A 16,562-nucleotide genomic window follows, 5' to 3' on the forward strand; every position below is an offset into this window, starting at 1 on the left:
ATTAATGAAGTTCCTTATTTTATAGAAGATTTTGTGTCAAGTAAAACAATACGATTTTTCGAACGTTTTAACATCAATCTTAGTTTTATAGAAACAGATCCATCTACATGGGATGATAATTTAGATTATTGCAAAGGTAAAGAAATAGTAAATAACTTAAAAGTTGTAAATGACACTGCGGAACGTGCTGTAAAATGTATAGAAGACTTTAATAAGATTGGTACAAAAAATGAAGAACAAAAGCAATATATGTTACAGGTTATTACAAAATACAGAAAAGAATTTCCCCATAGCAATAAATGTACAATAATGGAATAATAAATATATTAAATAGAAAGTATTTACAGAATTTAACAGTTTTTTATTTTGTTAATTAAATAACATTAATTAAGAAATAACAAGCAATTATATAGTTGAAATGAACGAGTATTGAGTGTTTTTAGCTAAATATAATATAAATTTGACTGTAAATATAAAATAAATAAATAAATAAAATAAAAAAAATATTTTGTGTTTTATTATTTTTATAGGGAAATAATAGTCTTACAAAAAAATGTATAAATACATTTTTTATTAAGAATATTACGTTATATATTTTACGTTCTATACATTTTTAAGCTAAGTGCTTTAGTTTTGAATTTAGGTTAAAAAAACGGTAAAACTACTCATTTTGGCAAATTTTAACCCTTTTGGGGCACGTGAAGGGGTTGAGTAATCATGACCAAATTTAACCCAAATTACTTCCTTATGGTAATGAACAAAACGAGGGGGTGCGAGATCAAAAGTATTAATATTTTTTTTCTTCATCTATAACTAAGAACCACCCTAAATTACAGATATTAATTCTTACCTAATGGTGAATCGTTAATAGGTAAATCCAATGGTGACGAACTACTAACATCCACAAATTCAATTGGCTCATTTAAAAATGGATGTTCAGGGCCATCTAATGGAGTCTTGGGTGAAATTATAGCTAGAAATAAACCAGGTTAAATTATTAAAAATTCAATAAATATAAGTATATTTAGTACACGAAGTATACTTTATAGCAGTAAGTTAAACAATTATACAAAAATCATCAGTGGTATCAAATATCCTAGTATACCAATCTCTTATTTAGTTATTTCTAAATATTTAATACCATTATGATAGTAATAAACACTTATAATGTAGGTAACTAGTTTTATTAACGCAACTATTATTTAGGGTCAAAACAGACGAGAGACGACTGGCGTTCAGCGTATTCGCTGGTCGTGTATTTCGATCCTTATGTTAGGTACAAAGTAGTCTTATATAATAAAATAACCAACTAAACATAATAATACATACATGGTAATGAAACAGTAGGCAATGAACCCTTCTTCAGTCGAAAAGTTCCACAACTGTAGTTGGAACTATTGAAATGTTTGGTACATATCAAGTATGTTTTCCTCACATCCAACTTGGAAAGAGCCTTCAATTTTACGTTTCCAGTTCTTGAAACCCATGTGGCAAAGTCATTGTCTTCCGTAGGAAAAACATGTTTTTTAACTGAATTACCACTTTCACAGCCGAACACACAGCATTTGTTGAATGGCATACTTCAAAAATGATGTAACAACAAAATATAATATTAAAAATGCAAAGAAATTTGGTAAAACTTGGTAAAAACGTGAAAATCGCAAGGGAAGTCAAAACTCGTGAAGGCGGTGGAGCAAAATGCGATGTTTTGATATTTCACTTTTATGAGGTTATAAAATTCTTCGGTCGTGGAGTAAACGAACATAAATGCTAAATTTTAGTCAGTTGTTCCATGAGATACGACCTTAGCGTAGCGATTGTTTCTCTTCTGAACTATTACCAGAGTCATCGAATTCACAGCTATAAGTTGACTAGGCCTGATTTCGCTGTCAACGGTCACGCTGTAATAGCAACGCACGGCCGCAGCACGGTTCTTTGTTTGTCTTTTGCAAATTGCAAGATATTATTTTATAATATACGAGACACGTCATTGTCATATTTGATATTTAAATATTTTGAATATGGCAAACAAAAGTAAACGAACTAAACGTTCGCAAAAGAAAATAATCTCTCGTAATCTAATACTAAAACGTTATAACAAAAAAGAGAGGTTTTGTATATTATTATTATTGTTATAATTATTATTATTTTAAATAAAATTACATCGCAGAATAACTGCAGATTACGCTGAGATCGATTCTTCAACAGAAGAAAATCATGTTATAGAACCTTCAAATGAAAGTATAGACTCGTAAGTGTACAAAATACCTATATAATAATATAGTAGTATATAGTAGTATATAACATAGTGTTACTATGTCTATACTAGTGATGTGAGTCTCGTAAATTTACCATGTAAAATTTTACCGGTAAAGTAAATTTACAAAAAAACAATTTACAATTTACATTTTTTTTACCACTCAAACAGTTGAGTGACAACTTTTTTTGTATGTCTTTGTATTTTTTATCAAGATATTAGGATTATAATACAAATTAGGTTTTTCATAAAATAATGACGACAGTTACGTGATACGAATTATTGTGATATGGTGTACGCGTTTACTGGTACTTTTTTTGAAACACATTTAAAATTATTTTTATTTTATATTTTACTATGATAAAATGATAAATTAATAATTATTAATTGACAATTATTATTATTAATAAAGGGATTAAATACTAATACTTTATTTTATATTTATCTTGCCTTCTTTACATTATATTGTGAAAAAATTCAACAAGTACGCTATAATTTGAACTTTAATAAAAATTTACCAATTTTACCGTAAATTTGGGAAATTTACCGGTAATTTTGTTTACGACTGCGGTGTGTACGTCCATTGATTGTTGTAGTTTTGTGTATAAATCTCGTACCGAGGAGTTTTTTTTGTGTTCCGTGTTTATTGGAAATGCAGCATGGTTGTCGAAGATGGCCTTGTATCCTATATGATTGGTTGTGCTTTTCCTTTTTGTGATGTATGTTAGTGTGTCTTGGTCTCTTTGAAATTGAAGGGGTAATTATCCAGCGTAATTGAGGATACTGTCAGTTGGGCTTGTCCTAAAGGCTCCAATTGCCAAACGGATTCCTTCGTTGTGGATTGGATCTAGTATCTTGAGGAGATTGGGTTTGGCTGTACTATATATTAGTGAGCCATATTTGATTTTTGATAAGATTAAAGATTTGTATATACTTAGAAGTGGTTTTTGATTTGCTCCCCATGTGTGGTGGGACAGAGTTTTAACTACGTTCATTTTATTTTTGCAAGAAATTTTAAGTTGTTTTGATTTGATTTTTGAGATTATCGTCAAAAATTATTCCACGTATTTTCATGTTTTTTTGTTTAGCGATCGGTTGGTTATTGAGGTATAGGTGTTGGTTATAATTAAAGACAATGTATTGACATTTGGTAGCGGAAAATTTAAATCCAGTTTTGAGTGACCAGTTTTGAAGAATATGTAATGATGATTGTAAGATCTTTAGTGTAGTTGTTATATTATTGCCACTACAATATATATAGCAGTCGTCAGCGAAAATAATGTGTTTTGTGGGATTTGGTATTTTGCAAAAAATATTGTTTATAGCTATTAGAAACATTGTGACGATTATGACTGATCCTTGTGGAATGCCGTTTTCCGTTGTATATATGTTAGATATTTCATTGAGTGCTTTGATTTGTATTGTGCGATTATTAAGGAAGTTTTTCAAAAAAAGGAACATTTTACCATTTATATTTGCCCTTTGGATTATTTTGAGAAGTCTGTTGCGCCAAGCCATGTCGTATGCTTTTTCAATGTCCAGGGCGATTAGGCAAAGATGCTGTTTATTGCGTTTTGCATTTGTTATGTCGGTATGAAGTTTTAAGAGAGTATCTATTGTTGAATGATTTTAGCGGAAACCGCATTGTTCTTCGGTAAAAAAAAAAAAGGATGTCTCCAAATGCCAAATGAGGCGTTTGTTTACCATTTTTTCCATAATTTTTCCAATTGTGTTTATGAGTGAGATTGGTCGGTAGTTAGCTATGTCAAATTTGTTTTTGTTAGGTTTTGGGATGGGTATGACTATTGCATTTCGCCACTGGTCTGGGAAAGCGCCGTTGTTCCATATTGTGTTGTATATTTTTAATAGTTGAGTTTTACCGTTTGGTGGAAGGTTTTGGATAAATGAATAGGATATGTTATCAGGCCCGGGTCTTTTGCTTTTGCAATTTGACATGGCATTTAGGAGTTCGTTTTCATTGAAGGAGGTATTTATGTAGTTGTCTTAATATTGGAAGTTGTTTTGAAGTTCGTTTGTGATGATATTTGCGATGTTGTGTTTATAGTGTGAGAAGTCTGGGTCAAAATTTGAGTCGCAGCTATTTTTTGCGAATGATTGTGCGAATGCGTCGCTTATGGCTGAAGGAGATGAGAGTAGAGTATCATTATGTTTCAAAAAGGGTGGAAGGGGTTGGTGTGTTATTCCTTTAATTGCTTTAATTTTTTTCCATATTTCTGTAGAGCAGGAGTTATATTTTATTGAATTGGTGTATTTGTATTGGTGTATCTAGATGCTGCTCGAGATTCTTTAAGTTTTATGTGATCAGAGGGTAATCTGGTTTTTTTAAATTTGTTGAGGCATTTTTTGTATTTTCTTATTGCATCTTTGCATTTTTCGTTCCAGCATGGTACTGTTTTTCTTTTTTGTATTGTGTTTGTTTTCCCAATAGTTTTGTTGGCGGCATCTAATATAATGTCTGAGAGCTGAGTTATTATGAAGTTTATTTGTGCTTGTGTCTGTTGGGTTTCAGTGTCTATTTTGATGGGATTTTCTAAAAAATTTTGGTTTATAAAATCTTGGTATAATTCCCAATTTGAGTTTTTGAGATTCCAGTGCGTGTGTGGCGACGTTTTAGGTAGCAGGTCAAGAAAGGTTATGGATATAGGCCAGTGGTCGCTGCAGTTGTATTCGTTAAGTACTTGCCATTCTATTTGTGGTGCGAGTGTGCTGTTGGATATTGATAAATCTATAGCGGAGAACGATTTGTTTGTTGAGTCATGTCTGGTGTAATCTCCCGTGTTGAGTAGTATAAGTTGATCATTATCTAGAAATTTTTCCATTATTTTCCCTCTGAGGCCAGTGTGGTTTGATCCCCACATTGTATTTCGACTATTGAAGTCCCCTAAGAGTATAAAAGGCTTGGACAGTTATTGGATGATTTGGTTGAGGTCGTTAAGTAGCAGATTGGTGCTGTCAGGCACATAAATGTTGCAGATGCATAAAGGGTTTCTGAGTTCAATAAGGACAGCAATTACTTCAAGGTGAGACTGAATTTGGATTTCTTTGCTTTTTATGAGATTCGTGATGAGGGTGGCGACACCCCCGCTAGCACGGGAGGTATTTTGGCGATTTTTGAAGTACCCTTCATATCCACGTTAAAATTGTTGATCAGGTTTAAGGTTAGTTTCTTGGATGCAAAAAGCTATTGGTTGGATATTATATTTTGCTCGTTGAATATCGGTGAGAAGTTTGTAAAGGCCGTTTATATTCCATTGTATTATTTGGTCCATATTTGTGTTGTGTATTTAGAGCATGTTCTTGAGTATTAGAGTTGTGTTTGAGTGTCTTGTGGAGGGAGTACTTGGAATAGTAGGTTAGCGAATTTCGTTAGGCGAGATTTCATTGTTTTATCTTTTTTAATATTAGGTCGAATTTCTTAGATTAAACTTATTAAAGATACTATATCTATTCCGACTTCTTGACATAGTGAGTGGATGTTGATATGTTTGTTGGTAGATTGTTCTAATATGTGTTGGAATTGAAGAAAATTTATTGGGGAGTTTTGGTTTTCTTCGATGAAAAGTTCAATAGGTTTGAATGCTTCATCATTATTTTCAACAGGTCTTGTAGATGAGTTTGAACGTGATCGTATTTTCGGTTTTTTTATTATTTTAATTTTTTCAGGATTTAGGGAGGAGCTTTTGTTTTTTGGGACGAAGAGTCCGATATTTGTCTTTTGAATTGTGTTGTGTGTGTGGTATTGGGTGTAAAAAGTTCTTGAGAGGAGTCCATGATTTGGATATTATTATGTTGATGTTCGTTGATTTGGGGTGTATAATTTAATTTTTCTGGCCATGAGGTTTGTTCAAGATAAGTGTTTTGATTATCTTCTGTGTATGAGCTTGCACTGTCATTAATGTTTTGATTATCTTCTGTGTATAAGGTTGTCCTGTCATTTGTGTTATCTATATTTGTTTAAGGATTGGCTTTGAGTTCTAATTGCGAAGGAAGGTTCACAGTTTGGCTTGAGGGGGGGGGGGGCTCTTGTTTTGTTCCGACGTATTTTTGTAGTGAGCTGATGTATGTCCGGTGCGTTTACATAGGTAGCATGTGAGTGTGTCGTCTGTAAGAAAAATACGGTAGTCGATATTTTCAAAGTGAATTACTAATGATCCGGGTAGTTTTGATGTGTCCTCAAATTTGATGTGGGTTTACCTTCTAAAACTTATGATGTGGGATAAGTCATCTGTAGAGAAGCCAGCTTTTAAAAATGTGATTGGCGTAATTGTATTTATGCCGATAAGGTTTAATGCGTCGGTAATATACGTGTGTGGAATAATAGGCGGTACGTTTGAAATAATAATGCGTTTCGCTTGATTTTCTAATCTACGAAGTTCAATGTTGTTGTTATCGACAGTGATTGTCTGGCAGCGATTAATGATGCCATTAACTATATTGGAATTAGCGAAGTAGATACAGAAACGGTTGTTTGAAATTCGTGAGGCGAATTTAATGTTTGAAGGATTAGTAATCAGACTAATCGCTTTAATGTATTCAATTTGTGGAATGCCGTCGATTGTGTTGAAAATAATGGCTTGATTTTTTTTGGGAAAGGATAGGTTTGCTGTGGTTTCAGCAAATGTTTTTTGGGTGCAATTTTCGTTTGTAAGGTTAGTGTTGTTGGTGGTTGAGGGCTGTTGGGTTGGTGTCATTTTTGAATTTTGATTGACTTGTTTACTGGTTTTTAGTGGGTTTAAAATAGGTTTGTTTATGGATGTTTTCGACACTACGTTTGATGTCGAGCGTCTTAAAAAGGTATGTGTGGTTTTTGAAGGCGGTTTGTCGCCCATCGTTGTATTGTTGCCTAATTATATCGATAGTAAGATATTGTAGCGTACTACGAAATATACATTACCGATAAGAATTGATGCGGCGGTTCAACTGTTATGTAACACTGCACTGCTATCGGGAGCTATAAATGCGGAGCGCGATAAGTAAATACACGTGTGGCTTCTACGGTGTCCAAACACGTACTGCACCCCTCAATTCTATTGGTATTTTTGATGAAACTATAAGTCCGTAAGTTATAATTTTTTTTTTTTTAAATATCATTTTAATTATAATATTACATTAAATCGCAGGATTCAATCAGTTACACAAAATATCATGATGACAGATCTCACTGAGATTGATTATTCTACAATAGAAAATCATGTGATAGAAAATTCAAATGATAGTATAGAGTCGTAAGTCTGTAATATAATATATACAATGTCTATATTTGTTTATAAATTTCGATTTAATTTTTTTGGCCAAGTCAAAATACTTGAAAATTTAATAGGTTTTCATAAGTTGATCTATGAGTAATAAAAAAATATATTGACAAAATTCGTCATAATCACGAACATTTGATATTTATTTTGTAATTTTACTATTTTACTATTTAAAGTTAAAATTTTGACCAAATTCATCGAAATCTCGAATGGTTGCAAATTTATTTTTAAATTTATCCCCGTCGTCTCAAACGAAAATGGCCACGTGATTTTCAAACCAACTAACCGAATCTATATATTTTATATACATTTATTTTATACAATTAAATTAAATTTAAATTAAGTTCATATTGGAAGTATAGTGTCAATAGACTCTCCCTTCCCTCAAGCCGTCCAGACTGGTAAAATTTTTTATACAAATTACTTATTGTATTTATGTTATACAGATTGTATATTTTCTTTCTACTTTAATAAAAAAAAATATAAAATATCCTAGACCGACAAACTGTCTCCGCTCAGAATCGTTATTCGTATACAATGATATATCATTCAATTCAAATTTAACACCATGCATTAGAGTGACCCACTATATAATATGTAGTAACACTGCACAGCAGAGCGACATCCACTTACCCGTTTTTTTTATATTTTTTAATGTACTTATGTACTAGAAAAATTTAGAATTTACTGGGGAGCATTAGATAAAATATAGGCCTTAATGAAGTATTCATGAATCGATTTTCTTCGTATACAATGATTTATCTGTTTGATTTGCTTAGTGATTTGACATTTCATCTCAAAGGGCGCCGCATTGTGGATATGTCTCATTTATTTTACCAAATTCAGAATTCTAAACAACATACACCTGGTCTAGGTTGTTCATTTATGGATGTAGATTTTATAAGTGAGTCAACCAAAGGTTTCGAGTGTAGTTGGAAATTTCAGTGTAGAATGTGTAATCTGAAAACCGTTATTACCTCGGAAAAACGAGATCCAGAAATAATTCCCATCAACAAAGCAGTAGTGAATGGCACTATTGCAACTGGCATAGGATTCACCCAACTAGCCGAACTTACAGCTTCTATCGACATACAATGTATGACCGCTAAAATATACCTGAAATATAACAAACTAGTAGGTGCAGATATAAAAAGTAGTGCATGGGATGAAATGAGATTAGCTGGTATGGAAGAGAAAAGGTTGGCATTAGAGGTAGGTGATATTGATGAAGATGGCATTCCAATGTGTTAAGTCATAGCTGATGGACAGTGGAGTAAAAGAAGCTACAAAACGAAGTACGACGCGTTATCAGGAGTGGTAATAAATAAAATAAATACTATATAGTATTGCTGTGCCTAATATTATATTTATAGTGTTTATCCCTGTTTTTTAACTTATAATTGCCATGTAGACTTTTTTTGAAACATGTTTATGTTCTAACTGATATATTATTGTTATGTATATTAGTATATTATAAATAATTAATATTAATAATTGTATTGGTTGGATTTCATTATAATGTTATAAATTATAATATCTCATATTCTCATTATAGTTAAAAAAATAAATAAATAAACAATAATAATAATAATTAATAAATCACCTAATAAAAAATTTAAATCATAGGCTACAATCATCGGATATCGAACCAAAAAAATATTGTTTGTGGGAATTCGTAACCGCTACTGTGTTATATGCGAGAGAGCCAAAGTACTTGATAAGTCACCGAACATTCACGAGTGTTTTTTAAATTGGTCAAAAGGTGCTACAAGTATCGAGGCTGATGCGATTATAGAAGGGTTTTTGTCTAGTATTTCAATCCATGGCCTAAAGTACAATAAATTGATCGGTTAGTACCAACTAAATTAGTATTGTTTTTTAATCCGAGCACTAGTAATTAATAATTGTATTATACTCTATAGGGGATGGCGATAGTAGTGTTACTAAAAAATTGAATGAAGTGATGCCATATGGTCCGATGTTATTAGTAGAAAAAATTGAATGCCGAAACCACATTCTACGAAATTATGGCCAAAAGCTTATGGGTCTTACCAAAAAAACGGATTATCCTTGTTATTTAAGAAAATTTATAAGCAGAAATATATTGAGATTTCGAACGGCTGTAACTAAAGCGATCTCATAGAAAAAATTTGAATGATACTATGCTAGAAAAAATCGAAGATAAAATGGATTAATTTATAATTAGATCCTTTCGTATAAATATAGGTACCCATTTTAAAATAATTGTAATAAATAATTATATTTGGTTAGGTTTACGGAACGATATATTAAATGGACCTTATCATATTTTCGGCCACCATTCCAAATGAAAAAGTTATTTCTGTTCAGGACCAAAGTTAAATGAGAAGGACTTGGTATCTGAAATTAACAAATGTGGCCTGATGAACGATATTAAGTTTGTTTTACGTCGAGTAGCTGAAAATTCAAAAAGCCTTATTCATTACGTTGACAATAACTATTGCGAACCACTTAACAGCATCTTAAATAAACACATAGCAGGCAAGAGGATCAATTTTAGCCAAAAGCAATCCTACAACATCAGAGTTCAAGCAGCAATTGTGTCATTTAATTCTAAAGGAAATTTTATTCGTACGATGCATAAAAAAATCACAAACAAAAGTCCAGGTTAAACATTTATTTATGACCTATATTAGTGAATACATAATACTACATTATACATTATACATTATAGTATAAAATAATATAGATGTAACGTGTTATTTATGAAATAAATTCTAGAAAAAAATCCTGAAATAGTGAACAGGCAATCGCGACTTTTTCTATCTAATCTTGTTTTTTTTAGGAATTATAGCGAAAAAATTTCTTAAATATACTTCAGACAAACGAAGAAATTTAAAAATGCGAAGAGCACTTTATAAATCATCGGGAAAATATTTAAAAAAAAAAAATTCTCAAGGACCTGACAAATTTTATGGTTTGGCTGAACCCTTATTAGACATATTGCCAGATGCTGTTATAAAAAAAAAGGACGAATTTATTTTATCATTGACTATGACAGAGGCGGATAGACACACATTGGAACGTGAGACAATGCAGCAAGCGAATAGTCAAAAGTGGTTTATTGAGAGGAGAAATATATTAACCGCATCAAATTTTGGTCGAATTTGCAAACTGCGGCCTCAGACATCGTGCAAATCCACGGTTTATGATATTTTATACAATAATCCTACTTCAAAATCACTTATTTATGGTAAACAGACTGAAGAAACTGCACTAAAATGTCTAGAAATTCAGAAATGCGGCCTATTTATTGATAAGTTCATACCATATTTTGCAGCAACACCAGGTACCTATATAATATTCTAACAGCGCTAACAGAATTTACATAAATATTATCTTAATTCTCATTCATAAAATAAATGTGTTTTTTATGTATCAATATAATGTTATCACTTATCATAGATGGTTTAATTGGAAGCAACTCAATCACCGAAATAAAATGCCCTTATTCAGTAAAAGACAGTGACACTTTGGAGCAAGCTTTACAAGAAAAAAAGGTTAAGTACTTAAAAAAAAAAATGTTGTTGGTAAAATATGTTAACAAATTGACAGTGTATGAGCGTTGATCTTGGAAAATGTGTGTATATTAAATACCGAATAATATTAAACTAATTAATTTTTTTTTGTAGCTTCCTTACATATGTGAAATAAACGGTGTCTATCAATTAAAGAAAGACAATCTTTATTATTTTCAAATACAGGGCCAAGTGCACATCACAGAACGTCACAAGTGTTATTTTTTTATTTATACACCTGAATGGACACATTTAGAAATTATACACTATGATGACGTTTTTTGGAGTATAACAATGGAAAAAAAATTAAAATTGTATGTATTTTTAAATTGGTTTTATTATTTTAGGCTAACTACTAAAATGTTTGTTGTATAGATTTTACGAAGAATGTTTACTTCTGGAAATTATCGACCCTCGATATAGTAAACGATTGTTGAAAAGCGACGTATATGAACCTGCGCACATCAGAGAATATATAGAAAATTATAAAAAAATTAAAAATAATAAATTGGGTAACAAATGACCCACATTGTACATATTATATTTGTATATTATATTATATAACAAAAAAATAAGTATTTATTATTTATTTATACCTACATAAAGTACAAAAACTAAACTTAAACTTGGTATTTTGTTTTAATTTTTATTATACATTGAAGAATAGAAACTGCATTTTCATATATTGTAGTTTATACTATGTACTCATACAATGGCACATATATTTAGGTAAGCCGTAACTTTACAAAAAATAATTCAAATTGGTACGCGTAGATATTAAAAACAATACCGTGGCGTGAATTTTATATTGATGCGATCCGTCACGGACAAACGACCATCGAATATGATGTTATAATACAGTTTCTATACGATCTATATATTGGAATATATATTTAGGTAAGCAGTTAAAATATTGGTGTACTTTTGTATATTTTTTTTGTACGATTTATATTACATTTGTTGACATAATTTACAATTATACATTTTAAGTTAGTTAATTTGAGGCAGTAAAGGTAGACCCAATCTACAAGAATATGGATGCTAAAGCTAAAAACATTTCTTAGAGCATTATTATCGTATCTACGAGTGTACATTAAAGGTATTATTATTTATTATTTAAAAAAATGTTTGGTTTTACTTATTATCATATTAAAAAAGTAAGATAATATTGAATAGTTGAACGTAAAATGTGTATTTATTTAGGTACTATTAAATTATTTTATACTGTATGTATTATATTTGAATGAGTAATAGTGCAATAACTACAAATTAAGCTATGCTATATTACAGTTTTTACAATCTATATATTGGTGCATACATTTAGGTAAGCAGTAACTTCAAAAAAAAAAATAGTTCGAATGGGTACGCGCGGTTATTAAAAATAATACCGCGGCGTTTATGTGTGTGTATTTTAATATATTGATGCGATCTGTCATGGTCAATCATCGAATAATAACCGACGCTCCCGAGACCAGATTGAGCGGTGCCGCCGACTGCGAGTAATAGGCCGTAGGCGTGGCATACGCGACGCACATCGCGTGCTTGCGGATCCTGAAAACAACTAAAAGCGCTTTCTCTCGGTCGTTGTATGCGTAACGCTTTGGGTATCACGTCCTCTTAAAGTATAACATTGTATTGTATCACTAAAGCAATACAATTTTAAATTTTAGTCTTGATGTTTTGTTTTTATTTTTTAAGTAGGCTTACTTCCTTCATGTGTATTGGGTACTAATATTTTTTTATTTGTAGTACCTGTTGTTAATTTTTTTTTTTTAATGTTGTTAATTTGTATTCAGTTTAAAATGTCAAGAAGCAATTTATAAGGGTTACTTATTTGTATTTAATAGAACTTATGAAAATTTATTAAACTACTGTGAATTAAAAAGATAAATGTTATAATAAATTGTTTCAAGTTAGGAACATAAAATGGTAATTTTGTATACCTATTTATTAAAAGTTTTCCTACAATTATGTGTAAGTTAGTTGTACTTTTGCAATTTAGGTTACATTAATATATTAAAAAAATTATTATTTAGGTACCTATCAACTTAGGTATTTTCAAAAAAGTAACAAGAACCCTAATTTTGTAAGGGGAAAAAAAGGTGCCTATAACTATAACATACAGTGCCAATCCCAGAATCAAGGTGCCAATAACTGCATTTTTACACTATTTTTGAAAAGAATAATAATTTAAAAAGAAGTATTAGTAGGATTAGTAGTAGTAGTAGAAGTAGGATTATGTTCACCCAGAATATTATTTTCTAATTTTGCTTCTTGGAGCCCCCTTTCCTGCTTCAAAAAAGATATAATTTTCCAATAAGTCGTATGATGACATTCCAAAGATGCATTGATAGCATGGTGCCAACCTTCAACATCATTGTTTGTTCGAGGTTTGTCATTAATTACATTATCATAACAGTTCCACATTTCTATTGGAAATAATGATTTTCTTCTATTACAAACTGTTCGACCTATACTTGTTTCCTCAAAGTAATCTACTAAAGGTTCAAATAGTAGTTCATTATCAATAAAATATTGCGACTCTTGAATAGTATTAAAAGATTCTACTACATCAAGGACTGGTGAAAATGCTAAAGCACATAATTGTTTAACATGGAAAGCAAACGTTGAATTGACACGGTACGTAACGGCAACCAATACACCGTACAGGCACCGTTGCGACTTGGTCTACACTTTTGTCAACATTTGCCACCACGGGATACGACAGCGCGACTGTCCCCAACTTGCCGAAATTCTCAAGGCGTGACGGGAAGACAGGTCGGGTTGACGAGTACCGGCCGGCGACTCTCTCTCGTTCACTTACCGTCGTACCGACATTTACCTCTCACCTACGGACAAGAACAACCACGACCGAACGATACAAAACTACGTTATTGCATCAACATTAAACAACGCTTGACACCGTATGCGCGTATTAGTGTTATTTGTGTCTTAAATCAATAAAACGTCTTGTTAAGACGATACCACCAAATAGTGACTGTGTTTCGTTTTCGTCACCACCACAGCGACCGGCCTTCCGCGGATCACCACTGCCGCCTGTACCATCGAGGCCGTGTCATAGTCTTCTGCATATTTCTTTTGTAACCCAGTAGATTGTACTTTACGCCATACACACTGGCCAAAATGAAAATAACATCCACTTATATGTGCATTAGGAAAAATTTGTTTGAACGCCGAAATAAAAGATTGCTCAAAATCTATTTTAATAGATTTTGGGTTCAGATCTGGGGTTGAACTCTGGCTTTTGGGTCCGGAGAAAAAAACGTGAAAAAATGTCTAAGTCCATATCACTGCCACAATATTATCACTACAGCAATACTACGCAGTGTTGCAATAACAATTATTTTATATACCACAATAATAATTTTATACTACGAGATCAAATTAAATCCAAATTAATATTTCAACATAAAATTGTGTATATTATTATTGTTATAATATCAACTTTTCACATGGCTTTTGGGTCCGTGAAAAAATGTCGAAATATCGAAAAACGTCTAAGAGGTTTTTTATTCGTATACCATATTAGAAAAACATCCGGTAGTCGGATTTTTGATTTTTCAATTTTTAATTAATTACTATTATTATTAAAACGTAATAAAATACGGTATTCTTTAGTCGTTATACCTACATTAAATATTTTTATTTAAATTACATTCGCGTTACTTGTAATTATTTTCATGACTTATAATATTAGTATAATAATAATATTATATTACTTTCCTTTTTCATTCAAAAAGTAAGGCTTTAAAAATAACTTTAATTTATTTAAAAAAAAAAAAAATTATAATTGGCCACCTAATGTATATTATTTATTTTATTAAATATATTAGACAACTATAATTGTTGTTGTATTCAATAATTATATTGTATATTTTAATTTCTTATATCATATTTTTTTAAATATATAATAATTATATATTCATTTAATATGATATAATTATTTGAACTTAAAAATGTGGTGGGCCTAAGAAGGGCCGTTTTAAATGAGTGTGCTAATCACGCAGTGGCGGAACGTGGAAGTTATCTGTGTACATAAAGTACTAATATTATAAGTTAATCATAATTTACATGCTCATATATGATATGAGTGGATATGACGTAACCTGAAAAGAGATGTTTTAAATGTGTTTTATCACATTAAAGCCGTTTTATCAAGGTACCTCTAGCATTCTGGACAGTGACAATCGTCAATGTCCCGTTTCATTGGTTCGTATCCAATACCCGGATATGCCCTTGCAACGTCGCTCATGAACCTTTTGAAACGGTCGCTGGTTTTAGAAAGGCGATTTAGTATATTGGTTCGATACATCCATTCGCCATGTACGAATCCGCTACCCGCTTGCAATTGAATCTTGTTAAGATGCGTTTTAATTTCCTCCACGATCTTTCTGTATGCTGTGTGTGGTAGCGAATTGGTTCTTGGTTTGGTGGCCGAACTCCTTCCCACTGCTTATCTTTAGGTTAGGTATCTTTGGTAGTACGACTTATACTACCTTAATAATTATATTACAAATTTCTGTATTTATTATCTCACAAATTATTAATTTATGATTTATGATCGTTATTATCAATTACCAAATAACCACACAGCATTCCATGCCATAACACGCCCAGCGTTGTATTTAGCTTTGAACAGATACGTCTCATCTACTTCCACAATATCGTGTTCATTGCCGATCATTAGGTTGTCGTGGTTCATTATTTTAGTGACTACGTCCCTAAAATATTCAGTATAAGCAACCGCTGTATCTGCAGATATATTCACCTATTATTCAAAAACATATTTATTTACTTAAGTAGTAACACTTTTTATAACATCGTAAGAAAGAAAAACATACACTTCTTTCTCTTTTAGTCGTTGGCGTAATGTCATATATTGTTGCTTGGTCAAGTTTAAATCTACAATAATAGCCAACGCATCTTCTGGAGAAAACATTTTATTATTATTAGACTTACGCATGGACATTTTATATGCTTTTTTAAATTTATGAGCTCGAGTTGGTGTTTTTTCCGGCACTTCTTCAATAACTGACAAAGCATGCCTTTTACCAGAACGGTGTAAGCTTAGACGAGAAGCAAATGCTGCTGAGAACTATGCGAGTCTAACAAATGTTGAACCTTTCTATTTTTTTGTTTTTTCTCAGCTTTCTTGAATCTGTTTTTTTTTTGGACGACCGCGGCCTTCAGTCATAGTATTATTAGGCCCATTTTTTTAAAAAGAAAACATTAATTTAGTATCCGGCAATTTTAAATACAATTTATTTGCACTGCGACCACAATCTTTCCATTTTTTTTGAAGGCTTGATAAAAAAGTAAAAATGACCGAAGGAATATTTGTTTGAATACTGCGTACATTTAACTTATTTGCTACATATTCAATTATGATTTTTCGAGATTGGGCATCCAGTGGTCTTATATTTCCATTTTTTCTTAAAAATTCAAATAATTCTC

General features: G+C 31.4%; 2 protein-coding genes and 1 pseudogene across 2 annotated transcripts; 1 reads left to right on the plus strand and 2 right to left on the minus strand.

Annotated features, from left to right (window-relative positions):
• Positions 1 to 839: 839 nt before the first annotated feature.
• On the minus strand, positions 840 to 1,579 carry LOC149062977 (THAP domain-containing protein 6-like). Its single transcript, XM_089216960.1, has 2 exons — positions 1,330 to 1,579; positions 840 to 973 (listed from the first exon to the last, which is right to left on the minus strand). Exons 1-2 carry the CDS (start codon positions 1,577 to 1,579, stop codon positions 840 to 842), a joined length of 384 nt encoding a protein of 127 aa, XP_089073086.1.
• A 2,933-nt stretch (positions 1,580 to 4,512) lies between these two features.
• Positions 4,513 to 5,136, minus strand: LOC149062978 (uncharacterized). The gene has a single exon (XM_089215471.1). The coding sequence runs from the start codon at positions 5,134 to 5,136 to the stop codon at positions 4,513 to 4,515; it is 624 nt and encodes a 207-aa protein (XP_089071597.1).
• Positions 5,137 to 8,337: 3,201 nt separating this feature from the next.
• LOC149062979 (uncharacterized) lies at positions 8,338 to 11,610 on the plus strand (annotated as a pseudogene).
• Positions 11,611 to 16,562: the final 4,952 nt, after the last annotated feature.

This window comes from Diuraphis noxia, unplaced genomic scaffold (assembly GCF_037042655.1).
Source record: "Diuraphis noxia isolate RWA-SAM2 unplaced genomic scaffold, SU_Dnox_SAM2 contig0001, whole genome shotgun sequence".
In the NCBI taxonomy this organism is placed as follows: Eukaryota; Metazoa; Arthropoda; class Insecta; order Hemiptera; family Aphididae; genus Diuraphis; species Diuraphis noxia.

What these genes read in the sequence shown, in the direction of transcription:
- LOC149062978 (XM_089215471.1), bottom strand. Translation starts at nt 5,136, where the DNA reads ATGTGGGGATCAAACCACACTGGCCTCAGAGGGAAAATAATGGAAAAA.
- LOC149062977 (XM_089216960.1), bottom strand. Translation starts at nt 1,579, where the DNA reads ATGCCATTCAACAAATGCTGTGTGTTCGGCTGTGAAAGTGGTAATTCA. An exon ending in GCCTACTGTTTCATTACCAT is followed by an intron (nt 974 to 1,329) that starts GTATGTATTATT and finishes GTTTATTTCTAG; the next exon opens with CTATAATTTCACCCAAGACT.